Here is a 17,679-nt window from a genome sequence, read left to right on the forward strand (position 1 = left end):
CACGTTTTCCCACAATATTTTGAATGTAGCCGAAGTATATAAAGGGTTTAAAACTGTTCCTCACTTTGCTGGGGACCCCCACCAAGGAACCCCTGGGGGGGGTCCGTGGACCCCCACCAAGGAACCCCTGGGGTGGTCCATGGACCCCACGTTGAGAACCACTGCTTTACAGCATGCCATCTGGAGTGTTAATTTAACCCTTTAAGACCTGGAACGCATCTGTGTCACTTTAGATTTCTTTGGCTATTCAAAAATAGCAGATCTACAAGCTCGTAGCGCGGCACTCGGTGCCGCGCTACGAGCTTGTAGATCTGCTATTTTTTTTTAAATCGTGAACAAATATTTTTCACTTAGAAAACATTTTTAAGAATCGCCTCAGGTCTTAATGGGTTAACACTGAAGAGTGTTAAAAAGGACCCGTGTGGGTGATAAATGAACACTCAGCGCTTTGTGGTGTAAAAACGTTTGACATATTTGTCCTTCATGGGTTTCTCCACCAATGGCATCTTAAAGAGATGCTTGTTTACAGTTCAGTAACCATGATCCATAACTCACATGGAATTAACGTCAATTCCTCTTCTTGTTTTTGCTCTCTTTGCTTTAGAGAGAGAACGCAGTGTTTGACACAGGAACTCACTTTAACCGCCTGTTTCCTCACAGTGTTGTTGTTGTTGTTGTTGTTGTTGTTGTTGTTGTTGTTGTTTGCAGCTCCAGGCTTTTTTTTTTGGAAGCGAGTCCACTCTCCTCTCTAGCGCCACCTGGAGTTCCCAACGAGGAAGAGAGCGGTGGGGACTGAAGTCAACTCAAAACGCTGACCGCCTGGTCAAATCTGACTTCCTACGCCCTGAAAGGTGCTTTAACCACTTTACACCACCGGGGGCCATATTTTGGGCATTGGTCATTATAGGCAAAAACTTTGAAAACATAACTTTTTTTTTTCTTTCTCAAAATATTTAAAAATGTGTTACGAATTTTGAAAACAGCAAAAAATAAGCATATCTACGAGATGTAGCAGATCTTGTAGACGGGCTATTTTAGCATAACATAGGGCTAAAGTGGTTAAGGTTAGGAAGAGTACCAAGTCAGCACTCAGGTGTGTGCTCCTCCAGCCCCTCTACCTGCCTGGGGGGGGGGGTTCAGGGTTCCAGGGGGTCCTCGTCGTCCACAGGACTGGAGCCGTTGGTGGGACTGTTGTGTATGGAGCCGTAGGACGGTGGAGACCTCTTTGGGTCACCGCCGCTGTTGGATGATGACTCAGCTTGAAGCACTTTGGGCAGATACACCTGTAGACACAGCAACAGTTTTTTGAAAAAAAAACAAAAAAATATTTTTTCACGATTTTTCAAAAATATCAGATATACAAGCTCGTAGCGCGGCACTCGGTGCCGCGCTATGCTTGTATATCTGCTATTTTTGAATAGCAAAAGAAATCTAAAGTGACACAGATGCGTTCCAGGTATTAAAGGGTTCAGATACACCTGTCTGGACGATATTAATTTAGTACATCGTTGCTGTCAGGCAGGAACCTCTCATCTCCATAATCTAACTTTTTGTGTATTTTCATAAATGAACACCCTATTTGATCATACAGCGTCACACAAAAAAAGCATCAAAAGTAGCTCTTGGAGCTTGTAGATCTGCTACTTTTGCTGTTTTAGAATTTGAACCCTGAAAAGTAACAGTTTTGGACGTGCGAGGTTTCCACCCGACAGAGACGATATTGGTCATTACTTGACATTTTGGACGACATGGGTATCGGCAGCTATGTGCAGTCTAAGTGTCCAGATCTCTAACCACTTTCAACTGGGTGTCCCGTCTATACTTTGGGCATGTCACTTCAATACAGAGCCAATCTACAATCTCACAATACGTTGCATTGTGAGCTTGTAGATCGGCTATTTTTGAAGTAGTGAATTATGATTAAGCGGAAGAACAACATAGAGTTCAGTTCATGTTTATTTTTGATCTATCGAAAAATATGGGTCAAAACATTGGTAATCGGTAGCCTAGGACTCTCCAAAATCACACCTAAAAATCAGATATTGGTCGGGCTTTAAATTCTGTTCAATGTGACCTCAATGTGACTCATCTCCTCCATGCTCATTTCACCAGTCTTGGGTGGCTTAGAGTAGAGGAGAGAGTATCCCAGTTTAAAATGTGCTTGGTTCACAAAATTAGAAGTAATGTAGCGCCCAATTACTTCTGTGACTGTTTTAACAAGGTCAGTGATACTCACAGCCATTTCACCAGGGGGAGCCCTACTGATTTTAAGCCCTACAAATTTTCCACCAATCTGGGAAAAACATCATTCCTTTACTCAGCAGCAGTTCAATGGAATGATTTGCCTTCCAGCCTCAAATTGACTGGTTCTTTTGACAATTTTAAAATGGCATTAAAGAGATGGTTGGCCATTAACATGATGTAACTTTTAAACAACAACATTTAGATGTTTTTAAAAGTAAAAAAGAGAGAGGGATCTTAGTTTTTGTTTAGTTGATGTTCAGTCTTCTGTTTGTCCTTTTTGAACTTGTAAGTTTTATTTGGCCTTGTTTTATGTTTTTTATGTTATTATATTGTATTGTATTGTATTGTTGCTCCCTATGTCCCCTTTCCCAAAGGACCACAATTGAAACAAGCCTACGGGCTTTCTTGTGTTTTGACCTGACCACTCCAAAGCAGGGAAATGGAAGTGAGAGACAATGAACACCAGCAGACTGATAGAACTACCAACGAGGCTCAACTGGCTTTGAATGGACTACTGCACTGTACTATGTTAAGAAGACCAGTGAAAAGAACGTTATTACTACTGTACATTACTACTGTACTCTGAATGTTAAGCATAAGACCAGTGAAAAGAACATTATTACAACAACAGCTTACCAGGCGGCTGTCTGCAAGTCCATCATCATCCTCCTCCTTCACCTGCAACACACCAGCAGCATGAGATGTGGAAACAGCACTGTTGATTTATTCGACTAAAACTATGACAAAAAATGTTGTTCGACTACCTTTTTCCACTGACGAAAACTAAACAAAAGCTTAAGAAAAACTAAGCTATGATGACTAAAACAAAGACAAAATTATGTTGACAATTTCGTCAACAAATAAAAACTAGACTAAAATGTTAGTGAGGGATCTAGTGGAGAAGAGATCCAGTAGAACTAAAAGACAAGTCATTTTATGTTTGGTTGCGCTCGGGTGTTGCACTCTGAAAATAGCAGATCTACAAGCTCACAACGCGTCGCGCTGCGACGCGTTGTGAGCTTGTAGATCGGCTATTTTCAGCATGCAACCAAGTGTAAAATCAGCCATTATGACTCCATCAAGGCACCACCAACATACATTTTAGTCGACAAATGACAAAAACTAAATCAAATTTTGCTGTCAAAATCAACACTGGGAAGCAACACATGCACACACACACACACACACACACACACAGAGACTCACCACATAGGTGAGTGGACTGAGGTACTTGAAGTGTCCGAACAAGGTGTAGCTGAGACCGATGAAGACTGTGATACACAACACCACCAAGGTGAAGAGAGACGTCACAGCCATGAAGCCTGAGAGATCACACAGACACACACACACACACACACACACACACACACACACACACACACACACACACACCCACACACACACACACACACACACACACACACACACACACACACACACACACACACACACACACACACACACACACACACACACACACACTAGAGGGATTAGAATTACACATCAACATATTGTGTGCAAGGCTATCCATATGCAAGGCATAGCTGGCGGTGCCAGGACTCGGGACTCGAACCCAGAACCTTGCGGTCCAAAAGGCGAGTCCGAGCTACCCGGACACATAACAGTGGGGCGGCAGTGGCTCAGGGGTAGAGTGGCCGGTAGAGCGGCCGGATGGAAGCCGTGAGGTTTCCAGTTCGATCCCGGGCTCCCCCAGAGTTAGTGTTGAAGTGTCCTTGAGCAAGACGCTGAGCCCCTAATTGCTCCCGATGAGCAGGTTGGTGCCTTGCATGGTTTCCTCTGCCATCGGTGTGTGAATGTGTGTGTGAATGTGTGTGTGAATGTGTGTGTGAATGTGTGTGTGAATGTAATGCACAATCTATGTAAAGCGCTTTGGATAAAAGCGCTATATAAATGCACCATTTTACTAAACAGTCTAATGACAGCATGTCTTCCCTGTGGAACTTGACATCATGTTGATGAGGTCATATATGATGACGTGAGTCTTGCCCAAATATGGGCGGACAGTGAATCTGAGATTATGAAGCGCAAAAAAATGTGAAAGATGTTCCCACAAAAATGTACACTGATCCAACCGACAGTTTGCATCATTAACCCATTGAGACCTGAAGCCGATTCTACATGTCTCCTAAATCCCAACATTTTTCTGAAAAACGCATGTTTCTATATCAGTGATGCTCAATCTTTTTCATGTCAAGGACCCCCAAAATTATATGTATTTGGCCGCGGACCCCCATCAAAATATTTTGTTCCAGGAACCCCCCCAGAAGCAAATATTTGAGTTAAAAATGTTCGCTTTAAAAATATACATATTCAAAGATTTGCACACATTTCCACGATTTTTCAAAAATAGCAGATCTACAAGCTCGTAGCGCGGCACTCGGTGCCGCGCTACGAGCTTGTATATCTGCTATTTTTGAATAGCCCAAAGTGTAAAATAATGCTTTTTAGCTCAAATCTAAAAATGACACAGTTCCAGGTCTTAATGGGTTAACCACAGTGTGTGTGTGTGTGTGTGTGTGTGTGTGTGTGTGTGTGTGTGTGTGTGTCTGTGTCTGTGTCTGTGTGTGTGTGTGTGTGTGTGTGCGTGTGTGTCTGTGTCTGTGTCTGTGTCTGTGTGTGTGTGCGCGTGCGCGTGCGCGTGCGTGTGCGTGTGCGTGTGTGTGTGTCTCCCTCACCTGTCCGGAGCACAGAGAAGAAGTAGAGCCAGATGAGACAGATGATGGGCGCGGCCAGGGCTTGATTGACAGCTCCCAGGTGGACCTGGCGGTCCAGGCGGGCCGGCAGGTAGGCGAAGTACAGGTTGTGTTTATCCACCAGGTGTTTCAACATGAGATATAACAGACCTACACACACACACACACACACACACACACACACACACACACACACACACACACACACACACACACACACACACACACACACACACACACACACACACACACACACACACACAGTTGTTTAAATTGAAGCCATATATACAGTAGGAAGTGACAGTTCATATGCATGGCCCCTAGTTTAGCTACTGTATTTTTTACTGTATATTATAGTAGGGTATGTTTCTAGGGCTTCTACTGGTTCTACCGAGTGAAGACCCGCCCTCGCTGAGGTTGCAGCCAATAGCAGTTGTTTTCTGTTTTTTTTTCCAGGAACCGGTACTTCAAAGATGGCGGATTTGAATTCACCAAAAAAGTGGCTTCAAAACTGTCTGTAGAAACCAATGAGGCTCGCTTTGTCCATATTCTTTTTACAGTCTATAGTCATAACATATACGGTAGATTTGTTATCTGATGCAGCTGAACTCAAATCACACAAAATGTGTGGCTGTTTATTTGAATTAATCATAAATCCTTCACATACTGTACCTTTGCCTTTGCAGATCTATATTAGAACGCATTCATATTGTAGAATTATTTTGTAGAGTGACAGGATATGTCCCAAGTTAATACATGAAACCAATTCATTTAAACCATTCGTCATTCATCCAAACTCACAAAGGGATTCTATAATTTATGAGGAAGCTGTGTAGGAATAGATTAGAATATAGGATAACACCTTTATAATGAAATACATACTATATGCTCTCATTATAATGATACACTGCAAAACAAAAACAAACAAAAAAACTTTAAAGAGGTGGTGCCATGTTTTTGCACTTTTTCTGTTTTTCATGTGTCTATGAGGTTGATAGAACTTCATTAAGCCCCCCGGAGGTGGTTTTATGGTGTTTTATGTCTTCTCTGATTATTTGGAGTTTTTTCCTGGAGGCTGAAATCTTGAGGGTCAAACGTGCCAATAGAGAAACAGCCCTTTAGTGACATCACAGAGCCCCCAAAAAAACATACCCTCCCCCTCATTATCATAACACAACAGGTGTGGGCAACATGAGGAGGAGGAGGGACTAGGACAGGTGGGTGGTGCTAAGGTGGTGGAGGAGGTGCTAAGGTGAGAACCAGGCATACTTAATGAACTGGAGGCGTGTCCACATAAAAACATTTTTTTTAAACAATTTCTGTACACTTTTTTTTTGTTGAAAAAAATCCTTACATAATAATAATACCTTATGATCAGGTTTTAGGGTTGAAAAATATCATGGCACTCCATCTTTAAATGTTGAAAATGTTTGTAATTCACCATGTAGGAAATTATCTTTTCAAATTCTAAATGCTTACCCACCAGTGTTACTCAAATATGTCATGCTAACACGCCCTGCAGTAAGACTGGACTAGAATCCTACATGCAGTCATGAAACATGAAAATCCACTACTGTAGCTCACTGTAAAAACAACCATGACTTCAGAGCATTTTTTCTATATTCAGACTTTAATTATGAATGCAGTCACATTAAACATCAGAAACACTGTCTCCCATATCATTGAGCGACTAATACAATATACAATGACAGTTCACTCCTGTTATTTATTTATTCTTTACATTCTTTTCTACTGCAGGAAATCAGTATGTTAACCCTTTAAGACCTGAGGCCGTTTCTAAGAATTTTCTAAATCCTAAAAGTTTTTTGAAAAAAAAAATCTGAAAAATATTTTTTCACGATTTTTCAAAAATAGCAGATCTACAAGCTCATAGCGCGGCACTCGGTGCCGCGCTATGAGCTTGTAGATCTGATATTTTTGAATAGCCAAAGAAATCTAAAGTGACACAGATGCGTTCCAGGTATTAATGGGTTAATCAGTCATTTTCTTAGTAGGATCGAAGTTTTTAACCACATGTTTGTGCTTTGCTATTTGTACAATACATGAAAAGAATAGAAAACAAAGTACAGTTTTGGAACATTAGTCTGATACATCATAGTAGGCCTGACCTCGATTAGATGAATAGTCGACTAATCGCTCGAGGGAGTCTCTGATTCGACTGCCAATCTCTCAGTCGAATCCAATCAACAAAAAAAAAAAGCATGATTCGACTACCAGTCGACTATAGGCAACATTTGGCCAATCAGATTCGACCACCAGTTCCAACCACGTGCATTGGCCTGGTGCAAATTTGGCCATAACTGAGTGACAGTTTGTCCAAACATCAACAAACTAGATGGATATGTCTAATGAAGCTGTTGAAACATGTCCCCATAAACTGAACAGTAGGGGTGATGGTATTGCAGAAGGTGGTCATGCCCTGGCACACATTTAGCCATACATGAATGACCGTACAGTATGTCCGGTTGTCATGCAACCTGTTAATTATATACAGTTTTCAGAAACTGTCAAAGGACTAGATCGCTTGCAGTCCATGTTGGCTTGAAACCCCAAATTGCCACTTTGCAGCTATATTTATTATTATTTTGATAATTTAATGTACACTCTGAACCTCAAATATAATAATAACCATCACTAACTAACAATCATTAACATAACAATTATACACATTACATACATTTTAGCATTACTATTATCATTGATAGTTTTTTTTTTTTTAAAGATATTTTTGGGGATTTTTTGGCCTTTAGTTATAGTCACAGTAGAGACAGATAGGAAACAGGGAGAGAGAGATGGGGAGAGACATGCAGCAAAGACCCGTCGGGATTGGGACTCGAACACGCGATGCGCTGTCAGGCAACATTGGAGCCTAGCTGCCCGGACCGCTAGGCCAGCGATCCGGGCCATTATTATTGATTATTAACAAAAAAAAACAGTAGATGTTATTCAAAACCACTTAAATCATCCCATCCTTATGAACATTTTGATGACATCAGAGATCAGAGTGTTACTTTAGACACTTGTGTTGATGGTCATCCATAGATCACAACACTATCCTCATCGTCTGTCTGGTGTAAACCTCATATGTTCAAAACTGTTACTTTTCAGGATTAAAATTCAAAAATAGCAAAAGCCACTTCACGCCGTGTTTCGAGCTTGTAGATCTGCTACTTTTGATACGTTTGTGTGATGCTGTAATATTATCAAGTAGGGCGTTAACCCATTAAGACCTGGAACTGTGTCATTTTTAGATTTGAGCTAAAAGGCATTATTTTACACTTTGGGCTATTCAAAAATAGCAGATATACAAGCTCATAGCGCGGCACCGAGTGCCGCGCTACGAGCTTGTAGATCTGCTATTTTTGAAAATTCGTGAAAATGTGTAAAAGCAAACATTTTTAACTCAAATCTTTGCTTCTGGGGGGTCCCTGGAACAACATATTTTGATGGGGGTCCGTGGCCAAATACATATAATTTTGGGGGTCCTTGACATGAAAAAGATTGAGCACCACTGATATAGAAACATAAGTTTTTCAGAAAACTGTTGAGATTTAGGAGACATGTAGAATCGGCTTCAGGTCTCAATGGGTTAATTTACAAAAAAACACAACAAGTTTAAAAATAAGCGGTTTCTGCCCGACAGCAACGATACAGATACTATACGACTAGTTACGTTCCCCTTTAAAGACATCATCATGATGTCTAACTATCCACAGTTACACTGATCTTCCCTGGTAACATCTTCAGAGGGACAGTTTCATCACAATTGTAAATGTATGGAAAGAGTGTGTCAGTGAAAGTGTTTTTTTTGAAGGTGTGTATGTGTGTGTTAGTATCAGGATCAGAGAATGACAGCTTTCTTTTCTTCCAGTCCAGCTGGACTCTGATCCTCTGAGGATTCTGCTTCAATGAGAGATCAGTGTCTGACCCTGATGAGGAGCCTGCTGCGTATTTACCTTCATATAACCATATTGACCAGTGCTGACCCCCTCTGTCTCCCTTCCTCTGGTAAGACTCTGCTAACACACCCACTCCCCAGTATGTATTGTCTCCAACCTCAACATCCCAGCTGTGAGTCCCTGAGTTAAAGCCCTCAGAACCCAGGACATAGCCAACCTCGTCAAACCTCTCTGGGTTGTCAGGAAGCTGCTGTTTCTCTCCCCATCTCACGCTGGTCAGATCATCAGACAGGGTGTATGATGGATAGGCAGTGTTGGGGTCCAGAATGAAAGGAGTGTAGGAGACAATGTCCTTCATCTTGTTCCAGACTCTGAAGGTCAGGTTGTTCAGGTGTTTGGTCACGTCTATCAGTGGTCCAGAGACCGGCTGTGGGTCCTGCAGTGTGAACTGGACTCTTTCCATTGTGGTCTTGTAGTTCTGCAGGAATGAGATGTGTTCAGCTCTCAGCTCCTCCTCTATGGCTCTGATGTTGTTTGAAAGGGTTAATATGTCTCTGTTCAGACCCTCAATCTTCTCCTTCATCATCTGACTCTTCTGTTGTTCTTCATCCCTCAGTGTAGTGATGCTGGCCTCCTCTTCCTCTTCTAGAAACCGATGAATCTTCTTAAACTGGTCCTTAATCTGCCTTTCTGTGTTCTGGGCCTGGACCTTAATGTGTTTTGCTGTTTGGTCACAGTTTGTTTTAACTTGATTAAAGACCTTCAGTTTCTCCTGTAAAGGCTTCAGTGATTTCTGGACTTCCTGCTTGTGATCCAGAGCAGCTTCATCGATGGGTCTGAAACTGTGGTTGGTGTGTTTTTTAGAATCTCGACACACACCACACACTGGCTGTTGACAATCCAGACAGAACAGTTTGAGTTTCTCAGCATGCAGACTGCAGATATCCTCAGGCCCTGTTGAAGCTCTCGGTCTCTCCTGTATGAAGGCCTCACACAGGTTCTTCAGAGCCAGGTTACGGGGTAGATGATCTGTTAAATGTATTTCCTTACAAACTGGACATTGCTTTATTCCCTTCTCTCTCCACCATTCCTGCAGACAAGCATTACAGAAGCTGTGGCTACATGACAGGACAACAGGATCTTTAAATATATCACAACACACAGGACAGGACAAATCCAAAAGAGGCAACTTGGAAGCCATTTAGTCTCTGAATGAAGCTACAAACACTCTCCTCAATACAGGAAGTGAGTCATTGATGGTAACACGTCCTCCTCTAGAATGTTCCCTGAAGTTTACTTTCACTGTGAATCGTGGTTGTTGTTAAAGTCCATTCAGCTGACAGAGTCAGCTGCAGGTTCCAGTGGTCTGGGTCAGTATTCCCTCCTGTAGCTGATGTGGAAACACAGTCTGTCCTCCTCACTGGAAGATGCGTTTGATCTGAAGGTGAATCTTATTGCCCGTCTCTCTCTGTGTGTGTGTGAGCATGTTCCGGAGCGGAGTAAGATTAACAACCTCTCTGTTTCCTGTTTTGTGTCAGATGAGTCACACAAGGGGCAGAGCCTTGCCAACACCATGAAAATTGTTGCAAAGTTCAAACATATTCACCCTTTCATCCACGGAGGGCGGAGGCACCTGCTGCTGCATGCGCCCGCTCAGTGGGAGCAGTTAGGGGTTCAGTGTCTTGTTGAAGGACATTTCTATACGCAGTGTCAGGTAGAGAGCTTTTCAGAGGATGTCAAGACATCACAGGAAGACAGGAGAGATGTCATGTGACACGTCTTAACCCATTGAGACCTGAAGCCTATTCTACATGTCTCCAAAATCTCAACGGTATTCTGAAAAACGTATGTTTCTATATCAGTGGTGCTCAATCTTTTTCATGTCAAGGACCCTCAAAATGATATGTATTTGGCCGCAGACCCCCATCAACATATGTTGTTCCAGGGACCCCCAGAGCAAAGATTTGAGTTAAAAATGTTCGCCTAAAAATATATATATATATATTCAAAGATTTGCACACATTTTCACGATTTTTCAAAAATAGCAGATCTACAAGCTCATAGCGCGGCACTCGGTGCCGCGCTACGAGCTTGTAGATCTGCTATTTTTGAATTGCCCAAAGTGTAAAATAATGCTTTTTTAGCTCAAATCTAAAAATGACACAGTTCCAGGTCTCAATGGGTTAAAGAGAGTTTGGAAGTCAACAGACAAAAAAAAGTGCTTTTAAGGATTTGTCCAAACGTTAACACTCCTATTGGTAAATGTTTACACCGGGAGTTAAATTAACACCACAGATTTAGATGTGAAGGCATTGTAATGGCCTGACGAAAAATAGAAGAAATTAAAACACTCCTAATTTCTACTACCCTCAATAGTTTCAGCAAAGACCTATAAACCCTATGAATTTAAACCCAATAAGTGTGGGTTGTGCTGTTTGCACCCCGAATAACGCCATGCCCCACGCCGAGAGGTTTTCAGACCAAATGTAGCCGTGAAACTATGAACCACTCTCTGCACAGGAAACACACTCTAAAATGCCTATTTCTATTTATAGTAACCTCTGTTGCATATTCTCTCACTCACCAAATTGTCCGCTGATAAGATCAGAAGGCTCGTATGAAGAGATCCTCTTAACCCATTAAGACCTGAGGCGATTCTTAAAAAAAAAATCGAAATCCTAACAGTTTTTTGAAAAGAATCTAAAAAAATATTTTTTCAATTTTTTTCAAAAATAGCAGATCTACAAGCTCATAGCGCGGCACTCGGTGCCGCGCTATGAGCTTGTATATCTGCTATTTTTGAATAGCCAAAGACATCTAAAGTGACACAGATGCGTTCCAGGTATCAATGGGTTAAGACTTCTCTCGTAGAAAAGGGTTTTTTATTTAACACTCAAGCTAATACAGGCTTTTAGCAATAATACAAATACATATATATATATATATGAAAAGGCAGATTTTCTGATAAGACAGACAAGCTCTATCTCTGCGTCCTCAATCTAAGGTGCCCGGCGCAGACAGAAAAATATCCCCAGATTCACTTAATTCAACCAAGATACGGGCTTGCCTAGAATTCTTGATTGAATGTTAAATCTGGACAATATTCCTCAATTCCTGCGACCTACACGGCCATTGACAAACACATCCCCAGAGTCAAATCTGGAAAATATCGATCATTTCCCATGCAATAAGCAGGCTACCTAAGATGAAGTGACCCAGCAGTCGGTAATGCTAGGAGCTGACACAATTCTCTGTTTATTCAACCAGATTATGGGCAATGCCAAGGTCCCAGTCGAATACAGCAGAATCCACTATCGCTCCCCGCAACCTTGTTGCAGTCTGGCCACCCAAAAAAGGAACTAATCAGAGAGAGCTAAAACGGGGAGAAGCTCCGCACAAGGCTATGTCCGTCGCCCGGCAAAAGGGACAAACATGGGATGGCCTCCCTCCTGGTTAGATCATTTCAGTAGATAAACCTTATATGGTGCTGGTTGGATTATTTCAGTAGCCAAACATAATATGGTGCTTTCTTTCTACCAGTTAAAACATTTCAGCTGTTGCCATAGCAATTTGGTCATGTGAGCGAAAAGGTACAGTTTGCCTAGCAAGTCATAGCGTAAGAGGAAGTTGTGGCCGTGCTGATAGCATCAAGGAGCAGAGGTGTCAACAGCAGCAGAGGGTTGATTTGCCTTCCAGCGTCTACGTTGTCGTCCGCCGCGCTCGTTCCTCCTTTTCAGCAGAGTGCGTTGCTCGGCAAGGTCACCCCGCTGCTGCTGCGGGGTCAACAAAGGCCGGGGGAATGACTAGGCCCATGGTTCTCAAAGTGGGGTCCGGGGACCCCCAGGGGTACTTGAGGGGGTTCCAGGGGGTACCCAACAAAATGTGTGAATATAGCATCACAATAATTATGACCTTTTATACTTTGGCTATTCAAAAATAGCAGATATACAAGCTCATAGCGCGGCACCGAGTGCCGCGCTATGAGCTTGTAGATCTGCTATTTTTGAAAAGTTGTGATTTTTTTTTTGCAAATCTTTGAATATATATTTTTTAAAGCCAACATTTGTAACTCAAATATTTGCTTCTGGGGGTCCCTGGAACAACATATTTTGAGATGGGGGGTCCGCGGCCAAATACATATCATTTTGGGGGTCCTTGACATGAAAAAGTTTGAGAACCACTGGACTAGGCCATATCTCAGCCTAACCATGTCGGTATGAAATGTGAAAATATGGCAAAACTTTAGGTATGAAGTCAGCGGGAAAGGCAAGCCCGCCAATAAAATGGCAAGGGACAACCACATAAACATGTCAATGTTGGTGAAGCATCTGTCGGAAAGATACCCTGATGAAGGATAACCTGATCACCAAAGTCCAACCGGTGTGATAGATAACTAGACAAAGTGCTCCTCGGAGCACAGGTCTCCGCCAGGTCAGGTAGGTTACTCATGATTTGAGGCATTTTGTTCCAAAAATGTGTTTTGCAAAATTAGACCTGCTGGTGGCGCTATAACAGGCCAATGGTAAAAGGGTGGCATTTCTTCCTCGGCCTAATAGAAATGTGCGTGTGAAATTTACGGACGGACGGACGGACGGACGGACGGACAGGGGGTAAAACATACTCTCTCGCCATGCCTTTCGGCCTGGCGGAGACAATAAGTAAAATATAGGCCTCCACGAGTGCATGCTTGAACTCGTACTATAAGTAATCTATAAGTACTAAGTGATCTCAATTCCTGCCTCAATGAGATCCATCGTTGGATGGGTAAAAACCTTTAAAAACTCAACGAGGGAAAAACTGAGATTCTCCTCACTGGAGACAAATTTCAGGCAATGCTTCAGGAAGAGCGAGATCCCAAACCTGGCCAGACTGGTCAAAACAGAGGTCACAGACCTGGGTGTGATCTTGGACTCCGACCTAAATTATAATTCCCATTTTAACAAGGTCACAAGAACAGCCTTTCTCCATTTAAGAAACATGGCTAAGGTAAGACCTTTTTAGCGGTGCCAACCGCTCTACGTTTGACTCTGTCTGCGTGTCCGTCCGTCCGTCCGTTTGTTTGAGCCTGGGATGAGCACGGCAAAGAAGCAACACATACAAACACACGCACGCACGCACACACACACACACACACACACACACACACACACACACACACACACACACACACGGACTTGGAGATTGCCTATGCCATCTCTCCTCTCATTGGCCACACGTGCCACTGGTTATCAAAGAGGGGTCCAGGGACCCCCAGCGTATGTTATGTCCGTCCGCCAGTATGAGCACGGGATGAGCACGGGATTGTAAACAGCTAAAACTCGTTTGCAGCATGCCACCAAGTCCAAATTTGGTATGTGGACTTAGACCACCAATAGGGACGAGCATGAATTACTGAAGTTATAAAAGAGGGGTCCAGGGACCCCCAGCGTATGTTATGTCCGTCCGCCCGTATGAGCACGGGATTTTAAACAGCTATAACTCCAGTTTGCAGCATGCCACCAAGTCCAAATTTGGTACGTGGACTTAGACCACCAATACGGACGATGAATTGCTGAAGCCCCGCCCCCTCTGTCTTCCCATTGGCTGGCCTTTAAACAGCCATAACTCAAGTTCGCAGCATGCTACGGAGTACAAATTTTGTACATGGACTAAAACCACCAATAGGGACGAACTGTAATTAGTTAAGCCCCGCCCCCTCTGTCTGCCCATTGGCTGGCCTTTAAACAGCCATCATTCCAGTTTGCACCATGCTACCAAGTACAAATTTGGTAAGTGGACTCAGACCACCAATAGGGACGAACTGAAATGAGTTAAGCCCCACCCCAAAGGCACCACTTCCTTCACACAGGGTGTGATTTTTTAAATCAGAGAGATGCAGAAGTCCTTATCCATGCTTTTATAACAAGCCGGCTAGATTACTGCGACTCTCTTTTTACAGGGCTAGCAAAGAAATCCATTAGAAAATTACAAGTAATTCATAGTAATATGGCAGCTAGAATTTTAACCAACACTAGAATAAGAGATCATATTAGTCTAGTCTTATCAACTCTTTAATATGGCATTTATTTAAATTCATCTTGTGGTTTCATTATTTTTATTACTTTTATTTTGTATTGCTATTTCTATTTTTGATTGTGTATAAATCTGCCCTATGTTTACTTGATTTTTAGTTTAACTACATTGTTTAGTTTTGTTTCTGTTTGCCAATTCTTTTTCAGGCATTCTACTGTTTATTGTCTTGATGTGAAGCACTTTGGGTTGCAATTTTGTATGAAAGGTGTTATACAAATAAAGTTATTATTATCATTATTATTATTATCATTATTATTATTATTATTATTAAGTGATCTCATACAGGGAGATTATGACCTTATGTTCCATTAGCTAATAATTAAATCAAGTTTCGTCATGAGACTCCTAACATACAATAAACTCATTACAGCAGTGGTTCTCAAAGTGGGGGGACCCCCAGGGGTCCTTGAAGGAGTTCCAGGGGGTCCCCAGCTAAATGGTATTTAGGAACCAAATAGACCCTTATGGGTCTGTCACTCTGAGAGTGTACAAATGGAACCAAATGGACCCGTTAGGGTCCATTTGGTTCCATTTGTACACTCTTTGTACACTCTCATAGTTAAATTAACATTGATTTTTTTATATTAATTGGGGTCTCAGAGATATAAATGCCATTAAATGGGGGTACGTAGCCTAAATGCATGTCAAACTGGGGGTCCTTGAAATTAAAATGGTTGAGAATCACTGCTAGAGCCGTAAAAAAAATTCTCTTATGGCATATCTTTTCTTTTCAAATGGGGGTCCGCGGGCTAATAAGTGTCAGTTTGAGAACCACTGCATTACAGCACCAAACCACAAGCTGTTGAGTCATTGCCACTGTACCAGAGACCCAGCGCTTTGACGCCATAATGTACTATTATGAAGATATAAAAGATGTCCAAAAGATGCCAATTACTTTTATATATTTTTAACCCCAACCTCTGATCTGTAGGTAGTTGTACATCGGTGTTCCAACCACTGGACGAGTTCACAACGTGTGGTGCTGAGACATGTTGTGAACTTGTAGATTTGCTCATTTCAGGTAATTCCAATTCCATCCTCTAGACCTAACCTCTAAATGCCTAATCTGATTCTTTTCCTAGTTGTAAGCCTAACTCTAGGATACATTTTTAACTATAAAACAAGAGGTGGTATGTTGTTGTAGGGACAGAAATGTATTGACAGCAGCAAGTTTGAGAATGAGTGAATGTTTGGGATGGCCTAAAGCTGTGGTTCCCAAACTTTTTAGCTTGAAATCCAAAAGAGAAATGTGATGTCTCCCTGGGACCCAAACTAGTGAAAATAACAGATCTACAACAGATCTTCTTTCATTCATTAATTAAATTCTCTATCTCAAAAAAAAAAAAAAAGAATTTGCATTTAATTTATTAAGTATTAAGAATTTTGGGGGGAATTATTTGAAAATGTTTTGAAATAATTAATAACAAAATGTGGGGGAAAAAAATAAATCATTTTTACTGTACCCATAAAAATGAATCCACGTATTTTATTATAATACCTTTATAATAAAATACATGCTAATCTTCCCTTATGCTCTCATTATTATGATACACTGCAAAACAAAAACAAAAGAAAAACTTTAATTGTTGAAAATGTTTGTAATTCACCATGTAGGAAATTATCTTTTCAAATACTAAATAATTACCCACCAGTGTTACTCAAATATTTCATGCCAACACACCCGGCAGTAAGACTGGACTAGAATCCTACATGCAGTTATGAATCATGACAATCCACTACTGTACAGCAGTGGTGGAAAGTAACTAAGTACATTTACTTAAGTACTGTAATTAAGTACAATTTTGAGGTATTTGTACTTTACTTGAGTATTTCCAATTTCCAATACTTTTACTTCTACTCCACTACATTTCAGAGGCAAATATTGTACTTTTACTCCATTACAATTATTTGAAATATTTAGTTACCAGTTACTTTTCAGATATAAATGATGATATAATGAAACATACATTAACCATTTTAGCCCTACTTTATACCTAGGCTATTTGAAAATAGCCGATCTACAAGCTCACAACGCGTCGCATAGCGACGCGTTGTGAGCTTGTAGATCTGCTATTTTCAAATATTTAGTACTTTTACTTTTGGTACTTTGAGTACATTTTGATGCCAATACTTTTGTACTTTTACTCAAGTACATTTTTCATTCTGGACTTTTAATTGTAACAGAGTATTTTTATATTGCAGTATTGGTACTTTTACTTAAGTAAATAATTTGAGTACTTTTTCCACCACTGCTGTACAGTAGCTCACTATAAAAAACAACCATGACTTCAGATCATGTTTCTATCTTCAGACTTTAATTATGAATGCAGTCACATTAAACATCAGAAACACTGTCTCCATATCATTGAGCGACTATACAATAAACAGTTAACAGGACATTACAGGGAGCATGTCAATTTAAAATACAAATTTTAGTTGAGTGTCTTGTCTTCCTGTTCATTTCCATCCTTCTCCTTATCTATCCCTTTGATTGTATTCATCCTTTTCACTCCAGTTATGTATTTATTCTTTACAACAGCAGGACAGGAAATCAGTATGTTAATCAGTCATTTTCTTAAGTAGGATCAAAGTTGTTAACCACATGTTTGTGTTGAATGAATGAATGAATGAAGGATTGTATTTAAGTGTCATGCCACCTCGTGGCCCATCCCTCATGGGATTATATGACTCCTTTTCAGATTGTGTTATATTGTTCTTTGTATAATATA

The 17,679-nt window shown here is 41.2% G+C and overlaps 2 protein-coding genes across 4 annotated transcripts in view; both read right to left on the reverse strand.

Moving 5' to 3' along the window:
* Positions 1 to 709: 709 nt before the first annotated feature.
* Positions 710 to 17,679, reverse strand: part of tmem63a (transmembrane protein 63A) — a 58,981-nt gene continuing 42,011 nt past the window's right edge. For all 3 annotated transcript variants that reach the window (XM_084083218.1, XM_084083219.1, XM_084083220.1), the window contains exons 20-23: positions 4,941 to 5,108; positions 3,451 to 3,566; positions 2,881 to 2,922; positions 710 to 1,283 (exon numbers count right to left, since the gene is read on the reverse strand). In XM_084083218.1, coding sequence (XP_083939344.1) covers positions 1,137 to 1,283; positions 2,881 to 2,922; positions 3,451 to 3,566; positions 4,941 to 5,108 — 473 coding nt within the window. In that variant the 3' untranslated portion in view covers positions 710 to 1,136. The remainder of the gene's footprint in view (positions 1,284 to 2,880; positions 2,923 to 3,450; positions 3,567 to 4,940; positions 5,109 to 17,679) is intronic.
* Positions 8,682 to 10,079, reverse strand: LOC311063852 (nuclear factor 7, ovary-like; the record flags this gene model as incomplete). Its single annotated transcript, XM_084083464.1, has 1 exon — positions 8,682 to 10,079. One exon carries the CDS (start codon positions 10,077 to 10,079, stop codon positions 8,682 to 8,684), a length of 1,398 nt encoding a protein of 465 aa, XP_083939590.1.

This window comes from Gymnoscopelus microlampas (genome assembly GCF_963454915.1).
Source record: "Gymnoscopelus microlampas genome assembly, chromosome: 16".
Lineage (NCBI taxonomy): Eukaryota > Metazoa > Chordata > Actinopteri > Myctophiformes > Myctophidae > Gymnoscopelus > Gymnoscopelus microlampas.